Raw genomic sequence first — 19,412 nt, 5'->3', positions numbered from 1 at the left:
TTATGGGAAATGGGGTTCAAATGCTGCTTAGCATCAGAGGAAGCTGAAACAGCCCATTTCCTGAACCCTTCTGGAGTTCCACCCAGGAGGGGAAAAGGTGTTGGGGAAGATGAAACAGGAAAGCTTTACAAATATGATTGCCTGGCAAAAGATTTTGAGAATATAGAAACTATAAGCAGGTTTCTGAATATGGTGTCAGGGGGAGAATTGTCAGTACCAAGTGCATGGGTCAGGCATCCTTGGTGTGACTAAGGATGGGCTTGGGGCAGGATTCAGGGAGTGGGGTTTCAGCTCAGATGGGCTTGGAAGTGGAAGACTGTCCCAGGTGCTGCCGCAGCAGGGCTGCTACTGTGACACAGATGTCTCTGCCAGGAATCTCCTGGTGTCCTGGCAGCCTTAAAATGGGGTTGAATACACCCTGGGCCTAAACATCTTTCCTCTTCCCCCCTGCCTGCTTCCCAGGGTCTGCCGGAGGGCGAGCACTCGCACCCCAGCCAGCCGGTCCGCAGCAAGACCCCTCAGATCCCACAGGATCCCAAGGGCCCGTCGGCAGCAGGGCCGGAGCAGAGTCACCACGCCCCTGTGAACAGGCACTCGGCACAGATGGACCCCCACGTCCACCTGCAGAGGGCACAAGGGGACACAAGCCAGACCTCCTACCCCTCGCCCGTCGCCATCTCCATGAAGCAGGAGCTTCCCTCGCCGCACCAGCCGCAGGCAGTTCCCAAGCAATCCATGTTTATCCCCACGACCTCGGGGCCACCCCTCAGCCGCCCAGAGCCCCAGTCCTCGCTCAAGCAGGAGCCATCCCCTCACCCTGTGTCCCAGAGACCTGTGGACATGGTCCAGCTGCTGACAGTGAGTATCATGCTCCTGATATGGGGGGAAATCACCTAGTTCTGTCTCAGCCATAGCACCAGATCTGACCTTTCTTGCATCAAAAACTTCAGATGCAGAAAAGGCATTGTTTGGGTTTTGGGTTGTTTTGTCCCTGATGGATTTTAGCTATGTTTACTGTTCCAAGTCAGTTTAACAAATCAGCATTTTCCTGGAAAGTGTTTCCTCATAGGCAGGGGAGAGAGTTGGTGTATTTCATTTAAATAAAAAGGAAAAACCACTCTATCAAGTGTAGAAAATGAGGAGGGAGGCAGTGAGGGACCGGTACCAGCAAGGAGCTGAGAGTTCTGTTTGGCACCAAATGTCTCCAATATAACCTCGAGCAGTTCTTCTGTAATTTCTCAATTTGCCCATTTGTAAAAGGGAACGCAGCATTCAGGAACAGCCTTGTGCTGGGTGGGCAGCAGAGGGATTGGGATGACGGGATCCACCCAGGCAGGCTGGCCAGCTGGAAGGAAAAGAACTGAATTCCTGATTTAGCAGGATGTAACCCAAGCCTGGCCTGCAGAGGGTTGATCTGGTGCTACATCTCTGCTGAGCCTTTAAACCTCCGATGGAAGTATCGGTGGCAGCCGAGCAGCTCAGCATTTCAGATCTCTCCCTCCTTGCTTTGTGTGTAATACTCTCTCCCTCTCTTCCCAGAAATACCCCATTGTCTGGCAGGGTCTGCTGGCTCTCAAGAACGACACGGCGGCCGTGCAGCTGCACTTTGTGTCCGGGAACAACGTGCTGGCGCACCGGTCGCTGCCGGCGCCCGAGGGAGGGCCCCCCCTGCGCATCGCGCAGCGCATGCGGCTCGAGGCCTCCCAGCTCGAGGGCGTCGCACGCAGGATGATGGTGAGGGCCTGGGCTGGACCAGGGAGGCACTTTGGGATCTCAGAGCCAGGCTGAGCTCACCAGCTGCGGGGTTGGAAACCACCAGGGCTCCCCAAAACGCGAGTTTCTGTCATGTGGGCTCCTCAGGGAATGGGCTCAGCCCCAAGGCTGCCAGAGCCCTGGGAGCGTTTGGACGCTGCTCTCAGGGATGCACAGGGAGGGATTGATGGGATCCTGTGCATGGCCTGGGGTTGGACTTGATGATCCCTGTGGATTCCTTCCAACCCAGGAGATCCCTATAATTCTGTTTTGGGATCCTGGTGTTCACACTGATTCCTTCAACCCAGGGAGTGTAACACGGATTTCAGATGATGAGCAATAGCTCTGACCCTGCACTTATGGAAAAGGCACCGAGAGCTGGGAAACCTTTAAATCACCCTGAGCCTGGGGACAAACTCCTGCTGGCTTCAGTGTGTCTGAGTAGGGTGGGAAAGGGAGTTCAGGTGGCCATGAAAATCCATTTTTAGTCTTTTCCACCTTGGCTGAGCTCTCAGCAAGTGTTGGAATCACAGAATCCCTGACTGGTTTGGGTTGGAGGGGCCTTAAAGCCCATCCCACCCACTGCCATGGGCAGGGACACCTTCCACTATCCCAGGTTGCTCCAAGCCCTGTCCAGCCTGGCCTTGGACACTTCTGGGGATGGGGCAGCCACAGCTGCTCTGGGGTACAAACTGTAACATCAAGGAGTTTAAAGTGAGGGTTTTCCCCCATGAATCGTTGGTGGATGGCTGGAAAACGTCCCGTCGTGCAGCATTTCCCTGAGCCTGTCCTTCCCTTGCAGGTGGAGAGCGATTACTGCCTGCTGCTGGCCCTGCCCTGCGGCCGGGACCAGGAGGACGTGGTCAGTCAGACGGAGTCGCTCAAGGCCGCCTTCATCAGCTACCTGCAGGCCAAGCAGGCTGCAGGCATCATCAACGTCCCCAACCCCGGCTCCAACCAGGTACAGGCACAGGCAGAGAGCCCCTGCAGTGCCACAGGGACACCAAACCAGGCCCTAATGGCACAGTCATGACACCCCTGCAGTGCCACAGGGACACCAAACCAGGCCCTAATGGCACAGGCAGCTTGGTTTTCTGCTGGGTCTGCCTGGGGTTATTGGTCAAACAACCCCCCCATTTTCATCACCCATCAAAGACATGGATGGGATCCATACATTTTTATGGGATCAATATAATCATTGATGGAATTGACAAAGCAACCCCAGAGCCAAAAAAAAGCCCCAAATGTATGTTTGGTGTATTCCCAGTTCATGATCTTGGGCTGAAAAGCATTTCCCAAATGTATTTCCCAGCTCTTTTATCTCTGAAGTAGAGTCCTGGTTTATTCCCCATATCCTGATTTTTCCAGGACAGCTGGTGTTTTCTTGCAGAATGCATTTGGTGCCGTGGAGGGTTTATTCCAGGTGTGTTGCTGCACTGATTGCAGTTTAACCTCTGTGTAATTTAATTCTGGGTATAAGGAGCCCAGAATGGGCCCAGCACTCAGAGCAAACACTGGAATTATGATTAATGGGATTTTTTCTGCCTTTCCCTGTGGTGTGGAAGTCAGCCTGTGGTGTGGAAAACTCCCCACCTTGGAAACAAAACCCATGGCTTCTTTCCATACATGATTTAGGGTCCTTTAAGCAACCAGAACATCACCAAAATGTCCCATTTTTAAACCTCTGTGGGTGTGGGTTGTCTCTGATCTGTGGTTTTCCCTCCCTGCAGCCTGCCTACGTTCTGCAGATCTTCCCACCCTGCGAGTTCTCGGAAAGCCACCTGTCCCGCCTGGCCCCAGACCTCCTCGCCAGCATCTCCAACATCTCTCCTCACCTGATGATTGTCATCGCGTCGGTATGAGCTGTTTACCAGTTACTGACTTTTTATTATTTTAATTTGAATTTTTTTTAATTTTTCCAAGGCCCTGCAGCAAAAAACAAACAACTACAACAACAACAAAAAAAAAAAACAGCTACAACAACAACAAAAAAAAAGCCCACAAAAAAACCACACAGAAAATTCATTTTAAAATAAAACTAATTCAAAAGAAGGAGAGAAGGTTATGAAACAAGAAATATGCTGCCAGAAACCAGCCTCCTGCCCGACCGGCCTTGATCAAACCTTGGATGTTTACATGTTGCTTTAGCTTATGGACAACTGATGCACTCAGCAGGTGGACTGGGCTTGGGTTCCCATGCCTCCTTTTTGGGGAAAAAAACACACAAAAAAGAAAAAAAAAGAGAAAAAAAAAAAGAGAAAAGGATGGCTTATTTTTTTTAACAAAAAAAAAAGGAAAAAAATAAAAAAGAACCTGAACTGCCTTTGCACTAAATTAGTGACTCGGACTTTGCACAGTTGGAGACGCTGTGACGTTCTGGATGTCTTGACACACATTGACCGCGCCGTGGACGTTCCGCAGGGACTCTGCTGAGATTTGTGGGTCAAGGAGCATTTCACAGTCATTTTTTATTTTATTGGTTGTTTCATTGGGTTTTTTGTTGGTTTTTTTTTTCCTTCTTTTGGGGTTGTTTATTTTTTTGGGGGGGGTTATTTTTTCCGGATGTGAACCTTCCTCTTCCTCCACCTGCCCCTGCTGCAGCCGTCTTCTCTTCATCTGGGATGTACAGTTTACACTGAAAAACAAGAGAATACAAAACAAACAACAAAACAAAAGGGAGAGCTTTTTTCCTTCCTGGTGGGATATGCAGAACTCAGTGGGTGTGTGTATATATAAATATATATATAATATATATAAATATATATAATACTGACTTTAAAAAAAAAAAATCAAATCCCCACAACATACATTTTTTTTTAATCTGTGCCAAAAATGTGTTTTCAGAGAAAAAAAATCTTATTTTCATACTCAGACTTTGTATTGTCACTCATTTGTAAGTGCGCTTCATTTAAACATCCCCTCGTCTCATCAGCTGTGGAAGTGTTATACACTTGTACAAAGACTCTGCCCCGGCCCCCCTCGCCTCCCCTAACACTTAATTAATTTATGGAACTTGGTTTTTGTTTTTGGTTTTTTTTTTTTTTTTTTTTTTGGTTTATTTTTGGTTTATTTTTTTTTCTCAGCGCAGTTTTGTTTTGTGTGTCCATTGGATTACGAACTTTATTAAAAAATACAAAACACGTCGGCGCCCCGACCTCGTCCCTCGGCGTGGGGAGGGGGAGCAGGGAAGGGGAGTTTGGGGCTGCCAGGGAGGGGTCACCCACCTCTCCCTCAAAAACAACCAGGAAAAAAGGTCATTTCATCACACCAAACCCAATTCCTCTTGATTTTCCCTCCTGTCTCATAAATACTTGTGAAAACTGAAATTGCAGGGTTTGCCCCCACTTTTAATCTCACCACACACCAACTCCTCGCCGAAAATTATCCCTGGGTTACTGATATTCATCATACTTGGAAATGTAAGAGCCAGACTTGATGTTTTTCACTGCTTTTCCACCCAAATCCTTGCCAGGTGCAAGTGGGAAGCCTAATCAAGGCTGGTGTAAATGGTTAAAATCAAGCAGATGTGGTAAAAAAGGAGGTTTAGGATAGAATTTGGGGGAGTGGCCTCCAAAACCAGGGGAGACCCTCCCCCTGCACCCCCAGGCTGAGGGCGGGGGACGGACCAGAGCCTGTTTTGGGGTAAAACCAGGACAAAAAGGGGCCGCTGGTGCCTCAGGGTGGAGCTGGGGTGTGGGGACCCAGGCCAGGGACACCCCACAGTTGACCCCCAAGTCCCAGTGGGAGGGTCAGGGTGGGACCTTGGACTCCCCCCACTCCCCCAGGGAGAGGGGAGAGAGGTGGGACCGACGGACAGACCCCAGACACGGATGGGGCTTGGACAGACGGACACGAGGATTACTGGGGCAGAGGAAAAGGGTCTGACCCTGCTGGTTTCTGAGTGGTGCCTTTGAGGTAAAAAGGGGCAGTTTTGGGCTGTTGTGCAAGGGCTGGAGGGCACTGCCTGTGTGTCCTGCCAGGTGTGAACTGTCCGTGTGTCCAGGTGTCTGTGTAATGTTCATCCACCCAGCTGGGCCTGGACCTGCCCGTCCATCCAGGCCCATCCCCTTCACTCACCCATCCCATGGATCTGTCAGATGGACAGAACAGGGGAGTGTCCAGCTGGACACACGGACATTGGACATCCAGATGGACACACAGGCTTGGACCAACAGGCAGATGGATGGATGGATAGATGGACGGACATCCAAATGGACAAATGTGTTTCCTTCTGGACAGCTGGACATGCACCTGCCCAGTCAGACACCTTCCTCCTCCACCCATGAGCATAAATGCCCCAAAAATGCACTTTTCACCCTAAAGGCCCCGCTCCAAAAACCAGCGATTTCACACCCCTGCCACGCCCCCCTCACACCCCCCTCACGCCCCTGCCCTGCCCCCACAGCCCTGTGTCCATCTGTCCGGGCCCATCCCTGCATCCATCTCCAGCCCAGGCTCTGAGGATGGGGGAAGGGTCTGATCCCAGCTCCAAACCCATGGACAGTGGGGGCGGGGCAGGGGCGGGGCAGGGGCAGGGCAGGGGTGTGAGGGGGGCGTGGCAGGGGCGTGAAATCGCTGCTTTTTGGAGCGGGGCCTTTGGGGTGAAAAGGGCATTTTTGGGGCATTTATGCTCATGGATGGAGGAGGAATGTGTCTGACTGGGCAGGTGCATGTCCAGCTGGACGTACAATGTCCATGTGTCCAGCTGGACGTACAATGTCCAACTGTCCAGCTGGACGTACAATGTCCATGTGTCCAGCTGGACGTACAATGTCCAACTGTCCATCTGGACGCACAATGTCCATGTGTCCGGCTGGATGTACAGTGTCCCTGTGTCCGGCTGCACGTAGAGTGTCCAGATGGATGGACAGCTGGACGGACAGGTTGACACACGCATGGCTGGACATGGAACTGGACAGACCAACAGGAGCACGTTCAGCTGGGAATGGGGGTGGTGAATGTGTCAGATGGACAGAAGAACAGGGGAGTGTCCAGCTGGACAATTGGACATTGTACATCCAGCTGGACAGATGGACATACGTCCAGTTGGACAGATGGACAATGTACGTCCAGCTGGACATTGTACATGCAGTTGGACAGTGTACATCCATCTAGACATTTGGACATTGTACGTCCAGTTGGACACACGGACAGTGTACATCCAAGTTGGACAGTTGGACGTTGTATGGACAGTTGGACACTGGACATCCAGATGGACACACGGACATTGTACGTCCAGCTGGAGAGCAGGACACCTGCTCAACCATACACCACCCCATGCATGAGCATAAATGCTCCAAAAATGCACTTTTCACCTCCAAGGCCCCGCTCCAAAAACCAGCGATTTCACACCCCTGCCACGCCCCCCTCACACCCCCCTCACGCCCCTGCCCTGCCCCCACAGCCCTGTGTCCGTCTGTCTGGGCCCATCCCTGTGTCCATCTCCAGCCCAGGGAAGGGTCTGATCCCAACTCCAAACCCATGGACAGTGGGAATGGGGTGGGGGCGGGGCAGGGGCGGGGCAGGGGTGTGAGGGGGGCGTGGCAGGGGCGTGAAATCGCTGCTTTTTGGAGCGGGGCCTTGGGGTGAAAAGGCATTTTTGGGGCATTTATGCTCATGGATGGAGGAGGAATGTGTCTGACTGAGCAGGTGTCTGTCCATCTGTCCGTACAATGTCCATCTGTCCAGCTGGACGCAAAAATGTCCACTTGTTCAGCTGTACGTACAATGTCCATCTGTCCAGCTGTACGTACAATGTCCATCTGTCCAGCTGTACGTACAATGTCCATCTGTCCAGCTGGACACTCCCCTGTTCTTCTGTCCATCTGACACATCCACCATCCCCACTCCCAGCTGAATGCACTTCTGTTGGTCTGTCCAGCTCCATGTCCATCCATCCCCACAGCCATGTGTGTGTCCATCTGTCCATCCAGCTGTCCGTCCATCTGGACATTGTACGTCCAGCCGGACACACGGACATTGTGCGTCCAGTTGGACACTTGGACATTGTATGTCCAGCTGGACATTGTACATGCAGCCGGACAGCTGGACATGCACCTGCCCAGTCAGACACATTCCTCCTCCATCCATGAGCATAAATGCCCCAAAAATGCCCTTTTCACCCCCAAGGCCCCGCTCCAAAAAGCAGCGATTTCACACCCCTGCCACGCCCCCCTCACACCCCTGCCCCACCCCTGCCCCGCCCCCACCCCATTCCCACTGTCCATGGGTTTGGAGTTGGGATCAGACCCTTCCCTGGGCTGGAGATGGACACAGGGATGTGCCTGGACAGATGGACATGGGGCTGTGGGGGCAGAGCAGGGGCGTGAGGGGGGTGTGAGGGGGGCATGGCAGGGGTGTGAAATCACTGGTTTTTGGAGCGGGGCCTTGGGGGTGAAAAGGGCATTTTTGGGGCATTTATGCTCATGGATGGAGGAGGAATGTGTCTGTCTGTACAACGTCCATGTGTCCATCTGGATGTACAATTGTCTGTCTGACTGGACTTGCAATGGTCCCTCTGAGTGTGAACATAGCCAGCCACGTGTCCACCCACAGAACTGTCTGTGTGTCCAGCTGGACATGACCCTGTCTGTGTCTGCCTGTCAATCCATCCCTGTGTACATCTGTCCGTCCATCCGTCTGTCCAGCCATTTCCAGTGAAGGTTCAACACCAAGAGCCCTGTCCATGTGTCTGGCTGGACAGCCCAGCCTGTCCTGAATCCTCCAACCCCCCCCGGCTGGGGAGCAGGGATGGGGACAGATGGACACGTGGACAAAGGTGGATGGACAGACATGTGTCCAGGTGTCCAACTGGAAATGGAACTGTGTCCAGACTGAAGGTGTCCATGTGTCTCTGCCACTGTCCAGCCATCCACAGAGCTTTCCACATGTCCAGCGGGACCTGCAGCCATCTCTGTGTCCATCTGTCCCGGCTGGACATGCTCCTGTCATTGTGTCTGTGCATGTCTTCCTTCCCTCCATGCCCCGGGGAGCTGGGGGCTCTGAGGGGACAGAGCAGGTGGAGGGAGTGTCCAGCTGGACACACGGACAGGGGCAGCTGCATGTACAGCTCCAGGGCCTGGGGGTCCTTTGTGGGTGTGCCCAGCTGAGCCCCAGACCCCGGGTGGGCAGGACAGGCTCCCGCCCCCCACCTCCATCCAGCAGCACCTTTTTTCTTCTTTTTACCCCCAAACAGGGGCATCTCCCTCCCTTCCACACCCCTCCCTCAGTGGGGGGTCAGCATGTGAGGGTCTTTTGGAGCTTTACCCCAAAAATCCCCCTCTGCTTTTCTGGGTGGGGTTGAAAACCTTAACCCACCCATTTTATCCTTTATCATCTCATCTATCCCTGCTCTCTATCCACATCACACTCTCAGCAGTGACTGGAGTATTTCAGTCCCCCCCAGTCGGCTCCAGCTGTGCAGGAACCCCAAAACATCCCCTGGAGGGGAAGCCACAGCCCCCTCCCCAAGCACCAACCCTTACAAAATACTGCATTTTATTCCATCTCTTTCCTTCCAGAAATACACTTTTTACACCATTTCCAAGCTGTCTCTTAAATAAAGGCTGGGCAGGGGCGGGGTCACTCGGGGGCTGGGGCCGGCCCCTCGGCCGGGGCAGCGGCCGGGGGCGGCTCGGGGCCGTCGCGGGGGCGGAAGAGGAGCTCCCCGGCGGGGATGACCTGCTCTGCCGGCCAGCCCGCGGCGCCGTAGGGCTGGTAGAAGTCGGGCTCCGCCTGGAACATGACGAGCGCCTGGGCCGTGTGGATGCGCACGTGCTGCGCCAGGCTGCTGGCATCCAGGAACTTCTCCCCGCAGGAATCGCAGGCGTAAAGGATCTGCGTGTTGGGGTCTGCCGGGGAGAGAGAGACACACACCAAAATGGGCGTGGTGCTGCGGTGGTGGGATGGTGTAGGAAATAGATTTGTAGAAAATTCTACAAATCTACATTCAAATTCTACAAGGATGGGAGCTGCCGGCCCGTGAGAGTATTCCCGAAGGTGCTGGGGTGGTGGGATGGGAGGAGCCAGCCCGGTATTTCCGGTATTCCCGGAGGTGCTGGGATGGTGGGATGGGAGGAGGCAGCCTGGTATTCCCGGTATGCCCGGTCTCACCTGCCTCCTGCACTTGCTTCACCGCTTTGGTGATCTCAGCTTTAAGTGCTTCGGTCTCGTCCGCTGTCACCGCGGCTGCCACGGGCACCACTGTGGGAAGAGGGGGGGACAGGGACATTAGGGGGGGACAGGGACATTAGGGGACCCGGCTGGGCAGGAATTCCCCCCTGGTCATGGCTGTGTGCATGCCCAGTGCTGAGGTTGGGAGTGGCTCCAGTGAGTTGTGAGGCTGCCCAGACTTGGGTGCTGTGCCCTTGGATAAATCTCCAGCGCCTTTGGGGACTCCAAGAACTCCAAGCTGCACCCCACAGAAAAGCCCAAACTGCCCCCCTACAAATGAATCTCCCTCCTGGGGTGACTCTTGGGCCCTTCAAACTGCACCTCATGGATAAACCTCCCTTTCAGGACCACCCCAAGGCACCCAAGCTGCTCCCTAGGGTTAAGCTTCCCCTCTGGAAGGGCTCCAGGGATCCCCCAGGCTGAGCCTCACAGAAAAATCTCATTTTCAGGGTGTCTCTTGGAACCCCAAGCTGCTCCCTGGAGATCTAGCTCCCTTTTAGGACAGTCCTGGGATGCCCAAGCTCTAGCCCATGGACAAGTTTCACTTTCACGGTGCCTCCTGGGATTTCTAAGTTGCACCTCCATAAATTAACCTCATCTTCATGACAGTTCCAGGCCCCTCCAACTACTCCCCACAGATAAGTTTTCCTTTTGGGGTGGCTCATGGAACACCCAAGCTCCTCTCCAGGGATAAAATCTCCCTTTTTGGGATGGCATCTGGGACCTCCAAGCTGCACCCCATGAATAAACCTCTTTTTCAGAACACCTCCAAGACCCCCAAGCTGCATTCCCATGGGTAAATTTCCCTTTTGGGATGCCTCCCAAGTCCCCTAAGCTGAAACCCCATAAACAAATCTCCCTCTTATCCATAGGGACAAGCCAGCTGCTCCCTATGGATAAGGTTCCATTTCAGGACAACGCCAGGACCTCCCAGCTGTACACCACCGCTAACCTTCTCTTCTGGACAGCTCCCAAGATGAACTCCCTTTGGGAACCCCATGGGCCCCAGCTCACCTGTGAGCTGTGTGACAGCAGTGGCAGCCAGCGCCTCGGTGGCCAATGTCACCATGTCATCGGACGCCACTGTAACAATGTTGACCTCGTCACCCTCCTCGGGCTCCAGGATTTTGATGCCAGCCTTGCCCTGATGCACGGTCTTCACGTGGGAGCGCAGGTTGTCCACGCGGTTGAAGCCACGCCCGCACTTGTCACACAGGAATGGCTTCTCCCCTGGGAGAGGACAGGGAATGGGGGTGGGTGAGGGGGTGATGCCCGGGGGCAGTGCAGGGCTCTGGGAGGTACCCACCTGTGTGGATGATGATGTGCTTGGACAGGTCGCCCACGTTGACGAAGGCTTTGTTGCAGACGGTGCATTTGTGGGGGCGGATGTTGTCGTGGTGACGGATGTGGTTGGCCAGCTGGCTCGACTGGACGAACCTTTGGGAATGAGACCACAGTCACCACAACCCCTGGTATCACCCTGGCACCTCCACCCTCCCTCCTGAGAATGGCACCTGGTCGGGAACAGCAAGTGGAGGTGCCCCCTGATATTCCACCACCACCGAAGTGCCCCTCCCAGTATTCCCAAGGGGAATCCTCACCTCTTCCCACACCGCTCGCACACGTAGGGCTTCTCCCCGGTGTGCTGGCGCACGTGGGCGATGAGGGAGCTCGCCTGGGTGAAGGCTTTCCCGCAGATCAAGCACTGGCACGGCTTCTCTCCTGGGGAAGCACAGGAGAAGGTGGGTGGGGAGCACGAGGGGAAGGAGAACCCTCGGGGGGCAGGAGCGTATCCGTACCGGTGTGGATGCGGACGTGGCGCTGCAGCGCGCCGGGGTCGGCGAACTGGCGCTGGCAGTGCACGCACACGTACGGCTTCTCCCCGCTGTGGATCCGCAGGTGCCGCTTCAGGTTACCTGGGAGCAGGGCAGGCTGAAGGACACTGGATCCTCCTCCCCCTTTTCCTCCTTCCCAGAGCCCCAGAAGCTCCCCTGGAAAAGCCTGGTGCTGTTCAGGTAACAGGGACTGTGCAAGGATCAAGGGAAGTTGGCTGCACCCTGCCTGGGATCAGGCAGTAACGTGAAAGTAGAGACAACCAGGACAAGCACCTGGTGTCTGAGGGGATAAAAATACTCCACTGGGATCATTCCAACCCTCTGGCCCTGCAGCAGGCTGAGAGAAGATGGGAGGAGACATCCACATCTCCTACATTTGGATGAGGATCTCATTTCCAGGGTGTAGCTCCATGGGGAAAACCAGGAATTCAGGCAGCACAACCGTGGCACCATAAAGCCGGGATGAAATCCTTCCTCTGGCTCTGATCCAGCCCCGGAATACTCCCTGCTCCCCCCAGACCATCTAAGTCCTGTTACTCAGCTCCTCAGCCCCCCTCCCCCGTGTTACCTGACGTGGTGAACTGCTTCCCGCACTCCCGGCACTTCAGGGGCCCATCTGCGATGTGGATCTTCAGGTGAGCCTTCAAATTCCCCACCTGGGGATGGAGAACAGGATGGAGAGAGCCCCAAACCACCTCATCTTCCTCTGGAGCAACCCGAATCCCTGTGGATCCCTTTTGGAGCGGCCTTTAGGACCTCCAAGTTTCACCCCATGGATAAACCACTCTTTCCAAGCTTCAAGACCCCGAAGCTGAATTACATGGATAATCCACCCTTTCAGGACTGCTCTGGGACCCCTAAATACCTCAAGGATACACCACCATCCCAGGACCACTCTGGGAACCCCAAACTGCATCCCATGAATAATCTACCCTTTCAGGACTGCCCCCAAACACACCTCATGGATACATCACCATCCCAGGACAGCTCTGGGACCCCTCAAACTGCATCTCATGGACAAATCTCCTTTCCAGGACCACGCTGGCCCAGCTTCCCTGCTCCCCAACGCACCTGGTTGAACTTCTTGTCGCAGTGGGGACACTTGTGCTCCTTGTCGGTGTCGTGCGTCTCCAGGTGGCGCATCTTGGAGGTGGGGTCGGAGAAGGAGCGCCCGCAGTAGTCGCACTGGTAGGGCTTCTCCCCGCTGTGCACCAGCTGGTGCCGCTTCAGGTTGCCCGAGGTGGTGAAGAGTTTGCCGCAGTCCTCGCAGCGGTAGCGGGCCTCGCCCGTGTGCCGCTTCTTGTGCAGGTTCAGCAGGCTGATGAGCCGGTAGCTCTTCCCGCACTCCTCGCAGCCGTAGGGCTTCAGCGGGCTGGGATGAGGGGGGAGTGTCACACCCAGCACCAGGGCCTTGCTGCCCCAGTCTGAGAGCCACCCCCAGCCAGACCCAGGAATCACGGAATGCTTGGGCTGGGAGGGACCTCCAAGCTCATCTTGTTCCACCAGACTCCACCTGCCACTAGACCAGGTTGTCCCAAGCCCCATCCAACCCTGAACACTTCCAGGGATGGAAGTCCATGAAACAACACAAATTTGGACAATGCTCTCAGACACAGGATGGGATTCTGATGGTGTCTGTGCAGGGCCAGGAGCTGGATTCGATCCCTGTGGATCCCTTCTAAGTCAGGACTATTCTGTGCCTTTGACAGAGCAGAAAGACAAATCTCCTCCCGGATACCCCAACACACCAGTGGATTTGCAAAGGATTTGCAAAGGATTCAAGCATTCCCAGCAAACCTCCCATTTTTAAGGTGTCTTTCCCTGGCTCCACCCATACCTGTGTGTCTTCTCGTGGGCCTTGCAGGCGGCCGGGTCGGAGAAGGCTTTGTTGCACTCCCTGCACGAGAAGGGCTTCTCTCCGGTGTGGATACGGATGTGCCGCTTGAAGTTCCCGGTGTGGGTGAACTCCTTCCCGCAGTCCTAGGAATGGAGGAACAGGCACTGTCACCCTGCCATCCCCGAGGCACCCGGTGGCACCCAGAGCTCTGCCCAGGAGCCCGGCCAGCCTCACCTCACACTTGTGTGTGACGGAGCCGTAGGCCTTGGACTCGGTGCGGTCACTGTAGGTGCTGGAGCGCAGCAGGCGTGGCTCCCCCGAGTTCTCCTGCCCAGAATCCGTGCTTCCTGACTCGTTATCCTCAGCGTTTTCCCCATTCTCCAGCTGGGGAGGCTCCTCCTTGGGGATTTTACCCTCATCTTCCTCCTCCACTATCATCTCCCCCTCTTCCTCCTTCCTTTCCAGCTTCATCTCTGCAGGACGGTAGAAAACAGGGGTGGTCAAATTTGGGAGTGGCAGCAGAGGCACAAATCTACCTGTATTTCCTAACCTAAGAAGACTGGGATTAGGCGTCCTCTGTCCCCAGAGAAATCACAGAAACATCTGAGTTGGAAGAGAAGTGAAAGCTCATCCATCATTGCCTTTGCCTGGAATCACTTTGAATTTGCAGGTGATTAGCCCTAAATTCCCAAAGCCTGTGCAGGCAGAGGAGAATTTTCCAAATCTCCTCACTATGCTCCAAAACAACTGCCCCCAGAGGATCCATGCCTCACAAAACTCACACAATTAATTCCACAGATAACGAGGGCTCAAGCCCTGCCCAGCTCAGTCCCAGCCCCACTCACCAACTGTCTCAGCGGTGTCTGTGGCTGCAAGGCTGCCGCTGCCCACCGCGCTCTCCGACGGCTGCGGGAGCCCAGGAACGTCGGCCTTGGGATCCTCCTGGACGGCAGCGCCTGGCCCTGTGAGCGCTGCAGTGTCAGGACAGGGTGTGCTGGGGGTGACAGCAGGACCCAGGCTGTCACCCCTTGCTGGTTCACCTTCCTGGCCAGCCGGCTGCTCCGCAGGCACCTCAGGCTGTGCCATGGCCTCCGGCTTCTCCTCCTTCCCCTCGCTGTCGCGAGCAGCTGCTTTGGCTTTGTCAGGCTTTGTCAGAGCTTCTGCCGCCACCGATGTCTTGTCATCAGCCGGCACCTTGTCGGCTTCTGCGAGGGAACAGGAGAAGCCATCCAGCTGGTGCTGCCAACAGGATTCCCAAATCCCACAAAATTCACAGGAGCAGCAATTTTTCAACTGCTGGTACTGCCCAAGAGGATCAAACGCCATCCAGGTGCACCAGATGCACCCGGGAACTGGGTTTGCAAGGTGGCCAAGGAGCATAAGTGGATAAATTTTGGACTGCATGAAGCACAAGTAGGTAAATCTTTACTTTGCCTGGGTGAAGGGAAGCCAGGAGGGTACGTACCGATCTCGGGGGGCTGCTGGGGATTTTCTGGGGGCACAGAGAGAGATTTGAGTGCATTGCAAGCACTGACGATCTCCTGCATCTGCAGGAAACCTGCCACGGCCAGCACATCCTCCACGTTGTCAGGGCTCAGGCTCAGCTTAGCCGTGTACATGAACTCCAGAACCTGGCCCAGGCCTGCAGGAGAGGTCACACAACCAGAAATGAGCCCTCATCCCCTCACTCCTTCATTTTGAAACACTCGAAATAACAACCTGAATAGCCTCCCTCGAAGCCTGGGCACAGAATTGTGTTGTTTAAAGAACTGGGAGGGATCCTGGACAAAAACCCCAGGCCTACCTGCAGCGTTGCTGATGTCGAGGTGCACCACGTCCTTCTGGTCCACGAAGAGCATGCGGAAGTAGTCGCTGCAGGCAGCCAACACGGCCTTGTGGGCCTTGAAGTCGATGCCATCCACCACAAAAGTGCAGTCGCAGAGCAGCCCCAGCTGCCGCTGCTGGTTCAGCTGCTCCAGCACCTGCTGGCTGTGCTGCGGGAAATCCATGGCTGTGGGAGGGAAAAAACACCACAGGGGTGGGGGTGAGGTGTATGGTGAAACCACTGAAGGGGTCGTGGAGGAGGAGAGATCACAAAACATGACCTGACTGCCCTCGCGCTTAAAAAAATGGCCCAAAAAGGTGAATTTCAGCTCCTCTCCTGGCTACATCCAACCCCAAACCCTCTCCTAGAAGAGCCAGGACTCCAACACAGGGCTAAAAGGAGTTGCTGGAACAGCCACGATGGTTTTAGCAACCATGACAATATTCAGAACACAGCTACTGCTCCTCAGCTGATCCAAGCAGCGAGCAGGATCCTTGTCACCTCTGCAGACACAAATGCCATCGTCCCTCCTCTGTGTCACAGCTCCTGCCAAGGCCACAGCACAGGAGTGTTCATCCAAACCTCCCAGCTGCTCATGTCATGATACTGAGGAATTTTTATATTTTATTATGTGTTTGGAGGGAGTTCTCCAAGCCTGGAGCACAGCTCTGCCTAAGGAATGCTGCAAATTGCTGGAAACGTGGCAAAATCCCAATTCTCCAGCAGGTCCTCGTCAGCAAAGTGCCACACTGTGGATTTCCTCCCGAGCTGCATCCGTAGGGTGAATGAAGGGCTTTCACTTGGCTTTGTCTTCCAACAATGATTCCGGTGCTGAAGGGATTTTATGAAGGGACTGGCAAGGAGGGGGGAGAAAGGAAACAGAGACTATCCAGTTATTGTTCATGCAGGAAGTCCCCAAAGCTCTGGACCCTGGAGCAGGAAGGTTACGGCTGGGGAAACACTCCTGGATTCCATGCTCGGTGTTTCTGAAAGTTTCCAGACCATGGAAGTTGTTTTTCCACTTCATCACCTCTTAAATCAGGAGTTTCCAGTCAGGAAGAAGGGAGAGGCTTGGATCCACAACACCAAGCACTTCCAGCTCCTGTTCCTTCCAGTGATCAGTAGTCAGAGGGAGCCTCCTCCTGTCAGCTGTGGGTGCCAGCAACACTCAGGGAAGGATCTTCCTCCCAGGGATTCACTCAGCTTCCACAGGCATTCCCTTCCAGTGTGGATGAGAGGCTAGGACCTCTCTGACACCATTGGATCACGCACAGAGAGAGGAAGTTCCACTCCATTTTGTCATTGCACTGAACTCCCTGCCCTGGCTTTACCCCAGCCCTCCAAACTCGCCCAGCCTGTCCCAAAATACATCCCTGACAGCCAGAAAAAACAGTACTTGGGTCAAGATACTGCACAGCATGGCCCAGTGTGGTTTGCAAAGCTCTGGAGAAAAGGGGGAGCATTTTCCCTGTAGGGTTAACAAGGCTGTGCTCTGTGCTTGCAGAGCTCTCTGCACAGCAGGACCTGAGGAATCCTGACAGTTCCGTGCACTAAAAGGATATTTTGGGGAATTTGTGGGAGGCACTTTGCATCTGAACGATGATTTTTAACGTTCCAGGATTGGACTTGTCTCAACTTTGCTCCCCAGCTTTGAGAAGGAAGTAAAAATCCAGGAAACTCAACTCCTCCCCAAAAAACCTTCCAATTTTCTGTAGCCTCCCCTGTAATGTCCCAGGCTCTCTAAACACACACAGCAGCCAATATCACCTTTACCCACTAAAACCCCTGACTCTGAGGTTTAACAATCCCAAACACCTGGACCCAACCCCCAAGAGTGGTGCCCGAGCTCACCCCTGTGCTGCAGGGAGCAGAGATACCCAGAGGATTGAGGGCCAGAGGGTTGAGTCTCTCCTCCAGAGATTTCCCCTTTCCAGATGTTCAGGTCAGTCTCTACGCAGCCATCCTGGGAAAAATATATGGAACAACTCAATTTTAAACCTCCAGTCTTGGGTGCTGAAGGTGCAAAATCCCTGATGCAGGACTGGGCATCCTCTGATTTCCCCTCAGGGGAGACAATTCCCCTCCTGACCTCTCCCCCACGAGGTTGTTGAGTCTCTCATTATCCAATTAATCATGCAGAAGTTCATTATGAGCCCACCCACACCCTCCACACAGATAAATACAGCAGCTGCAGTCCCAGGGAGCTTCCCACGCGAGCTCTGCTAAGCACTCTTGCTAATTAGCAACATTACCTCTCCCCTTCCCTGCCACATGAACACCTACTTATTAAAAACCCCCAAACCTCCCTGACTTGGAAAAAACAGTGAGTTAAACACTGCCTTTCCAGGCTGTCACCACCCAGCCATCCATGCTGGGAAGATGAAAGGGAAGAGGGGGTTTGTTTCCTACCCACCGTCATCTCCCGCCTCGTGCGTCAGCTCGGGGAACAACGCGGCCCCAGCCCTCGCTGCCTCTGCCCACAGGGCTCTGTCCTCATTTCCAGGAAGGGATCCTGCAACGGTTTTCACAAAAAAAGTGAAGTTTGGGGCTGATCTGAGCAGAGCAGCTCCATATCATGATAATAATAATACAGAACATGGAACAGGGAAGGGCTGCAGAGCTTGTGGTCGGAAGCGGAAGGCGAGCTGTGAGAGGGGAAATGATCACAAAGAGGAAAAAATGTGGTGAAAAGGAAAAAAATGAGAAAGACATGAGCAGAGGGACATCCTGGACCCCCCACAGGTAACAGACATCCTGAGGATGCCTTGGTTATTTGGATTTCAGGCTTATAGATGTGCTGGTGCTGCTCTGGACACCATGATATCACCTGAGCCTGAGATCTACCCTGAAATCCCTCCTGTGTCTGCAGCACCCAGGGATGACCACCCTTGTCTCCCTGGGGAAAAACACCCTTTGGAATGCTGGCTGAGGACTGGAATCTCGGGAGACACCTGATGCAGAAACAAAACTAAGGAAACGTGGCTGGTCCAGGCAATGTGTCACCCGTGCCGGCCCGCAGAGGGCATGGACAGCCAGGAGGGGCTGTCACCTCGCCAGAACGAGGGAAAATCCAGTTTTCCTCGCGGTTCTCCCCGTCCCTGAGGTGCGGGGTTGTGTCTGGTGCTGGCTCGGGCTGTGACCCCCATTCCCCAATATCGTGAGGATGTTTGCATGGCCCGAGGGGACGGTGATGCCCCAAGCCCGGGAGACACACGGCTTCGTCCATGGCCTGGCCCCGAGTCACCTCACGGCTGGGGGGTGACACAGCGAACAAGGACACCCCGGGCAGGGGATGCGGCCAGGAGCCCCTCGGTGCCCTCACGACAACCACGAGCTCCCTGCTCCTCTCACGACATCCACAAGCCCCATTCCCCTCACGACAGCCACCAACCCCCAATACCCTCATGACAACCATGAGCGCCCCGCTCCCCTCTCAGCAGCCAACAAGCCCTGACAATATCCGGGAGACTCTCATTCCTATCGCGACAACCCTCCGTTCCCCCCACGACGGCCGGCAGCGCCCCGTCTCCCAGGGCCCGCCAGCAGGAGCGCACCCTCCCGCAGCCTGCCCTCAAAGAACCGGGGCCGCACACCGGGGTGACCCCCAAAGCGACTCCGTTACCCCACAGGCAGTGAGCCAGGCCGCAGCCTCCTCCCCTCCCAGCGCCCGTGTCCTACTCAGCCCCCTCCCCAGCCCCTCCAGCGCTCTCCCGGGGCGCCCGTGCCGCACCTGCCATGCCGGGCCCGGCGGGGCCTCACCCGCGGCCCGCAGCCCTCACCGTGACACCGACCAGACAAAGGGCGCCGCCATCTTAGCGCCGGGCGGAAGCGGCGTCGCCCCGGCCCGCCCAGCGGCAGCTGCGTCACTGCGCATGCGCGTCGGGGCCCGGTCACCTTCCCGCCCCTTCCCGCCGCCGAGGCGCCGCCATGACAGTGGGGGGGGCGGGGCTGAGTGACCCAGAGGGGCCATGAGGGGAACCATGAGGGGCTG

The 19,412-nt window shown here is 55.1% G+C and overlaps 2 protein-coding genes across 6 annotated transcripts in view; one reads left to right on the top strand and one right to left on the bottom strand.

Moving 5' to 3' along the window:
* The window catches only part of SPEN (spen family transcriptional repressor), a 66,350-nt gene extending 61,379 nt beyond the window's left edge, over positions 1–4,971 (top strand). For all 4 annotated transcript variants that reach the window (XM_084220370.1, XM_084220371.1, XM_084220369.1 and 1 more), the window contains 4 exons: positions 463–858; positions 1,540–1,734; positions 2,555–2,713; positions 3,483–4,971. In XM_084220370.1, the coding sequence (XP_084076496.1) occupies positions 463–858; positions 1,540–1,734; positions 2,555–2,713; positions 3,483–3,614 (882 nt within the window). In that variant the 3' untranslated portion in view covers positions 3,615–4,971. The remainder of the gene's footprint in view (positions 1–462; positions 859–1,539; positions 1,735–2,554; positions 2,714–3,482) is intronic.
* A 4,277-nt stretch (positions 4,972–9,248) lies between these two features.
* On the bottom strand, positions 9,249–19,265 carry ZBTB17 (zinc finger and BTB domain containing 17). 2 transcript variants are annotated; one of them, XM_084220057.1, is made up of 17 exons: positions 19,152–19,265; positions 17,835–17,933; positions 17,273–17,384; positions 15,401–15,607; positions 15,062–15,238; positions 14,637–14,801; positions 14,442–14,558; positions 13,831–14,069; positions 13,597–13,739; positions 12,831–13,131; positions 12,328–12,415; positions 11,724–11,840; positions 11,526–11,646; positions 11,231–11,361; positions 10,939–11,154; positions 9,865–9,954; positions 9,249–9,602 (listed from the first exon to the last, which is right to left on the bottom strand). In XM_084220057.1, the coding sequence occupies exons 2-17, from the start codon at positions 17,838–17,840 to the stop codon at positions 9,334–9,336; spliced, it is 2,499 nt and encodes an 832-aa protein (XP_084076183.1). In that variant the 5' UTR covers positions 17,841–17,933; positions 19,152–19,265; the 3' UTR covers positions 9,249–9,333. The 2 variants fall into 2 exon arrangements, with proteins under 2 accessions (XP_084076183.1, XP_084076182.1); XM_084220056.1 differs by having other exon boundaries at positions 14,442–14,801.
* Between the last annotated feature and the right edge of the window lie 147 nt (positions 19,266–19,412).

The sequence above is a fragment of the Fringilla coelebs genome, assembly GCF_963513975.1.
Source record: "Fringilla coelebs genome assembly, chromosome: 22".
NCBI lineage: Eukaryota > Metazoa > Chordata > Aves > Passeriformes > Fringillidae > Fringilla > Fringilla coelebs.
Note: the sequence above shows the minus strand (reverse complement) of the source record. Positions and strands in the feature narration are given on the sequence as shown.

Excerpts from the sequence above, each read along its gene's own strand:
- ZBTB17 (XM_084220056.1), bottom strand. Across the intron at positions 15,239-15,400 it reads CGACATCAGCAACGCTGCAG|GCCTGGGCCAGGTTCTGGAG; the intron begins GTAGGCCTGGGG and ends CCTCTCCTGCAG. Across the intron at positions 9,603-9,864 it reads GAAGCAAGTGCAGGAGGCAG|ACCCCAACACGCAGATCCTT; the intron begins GTGAGACCGGGC and ends TCTCCCCGGCAG.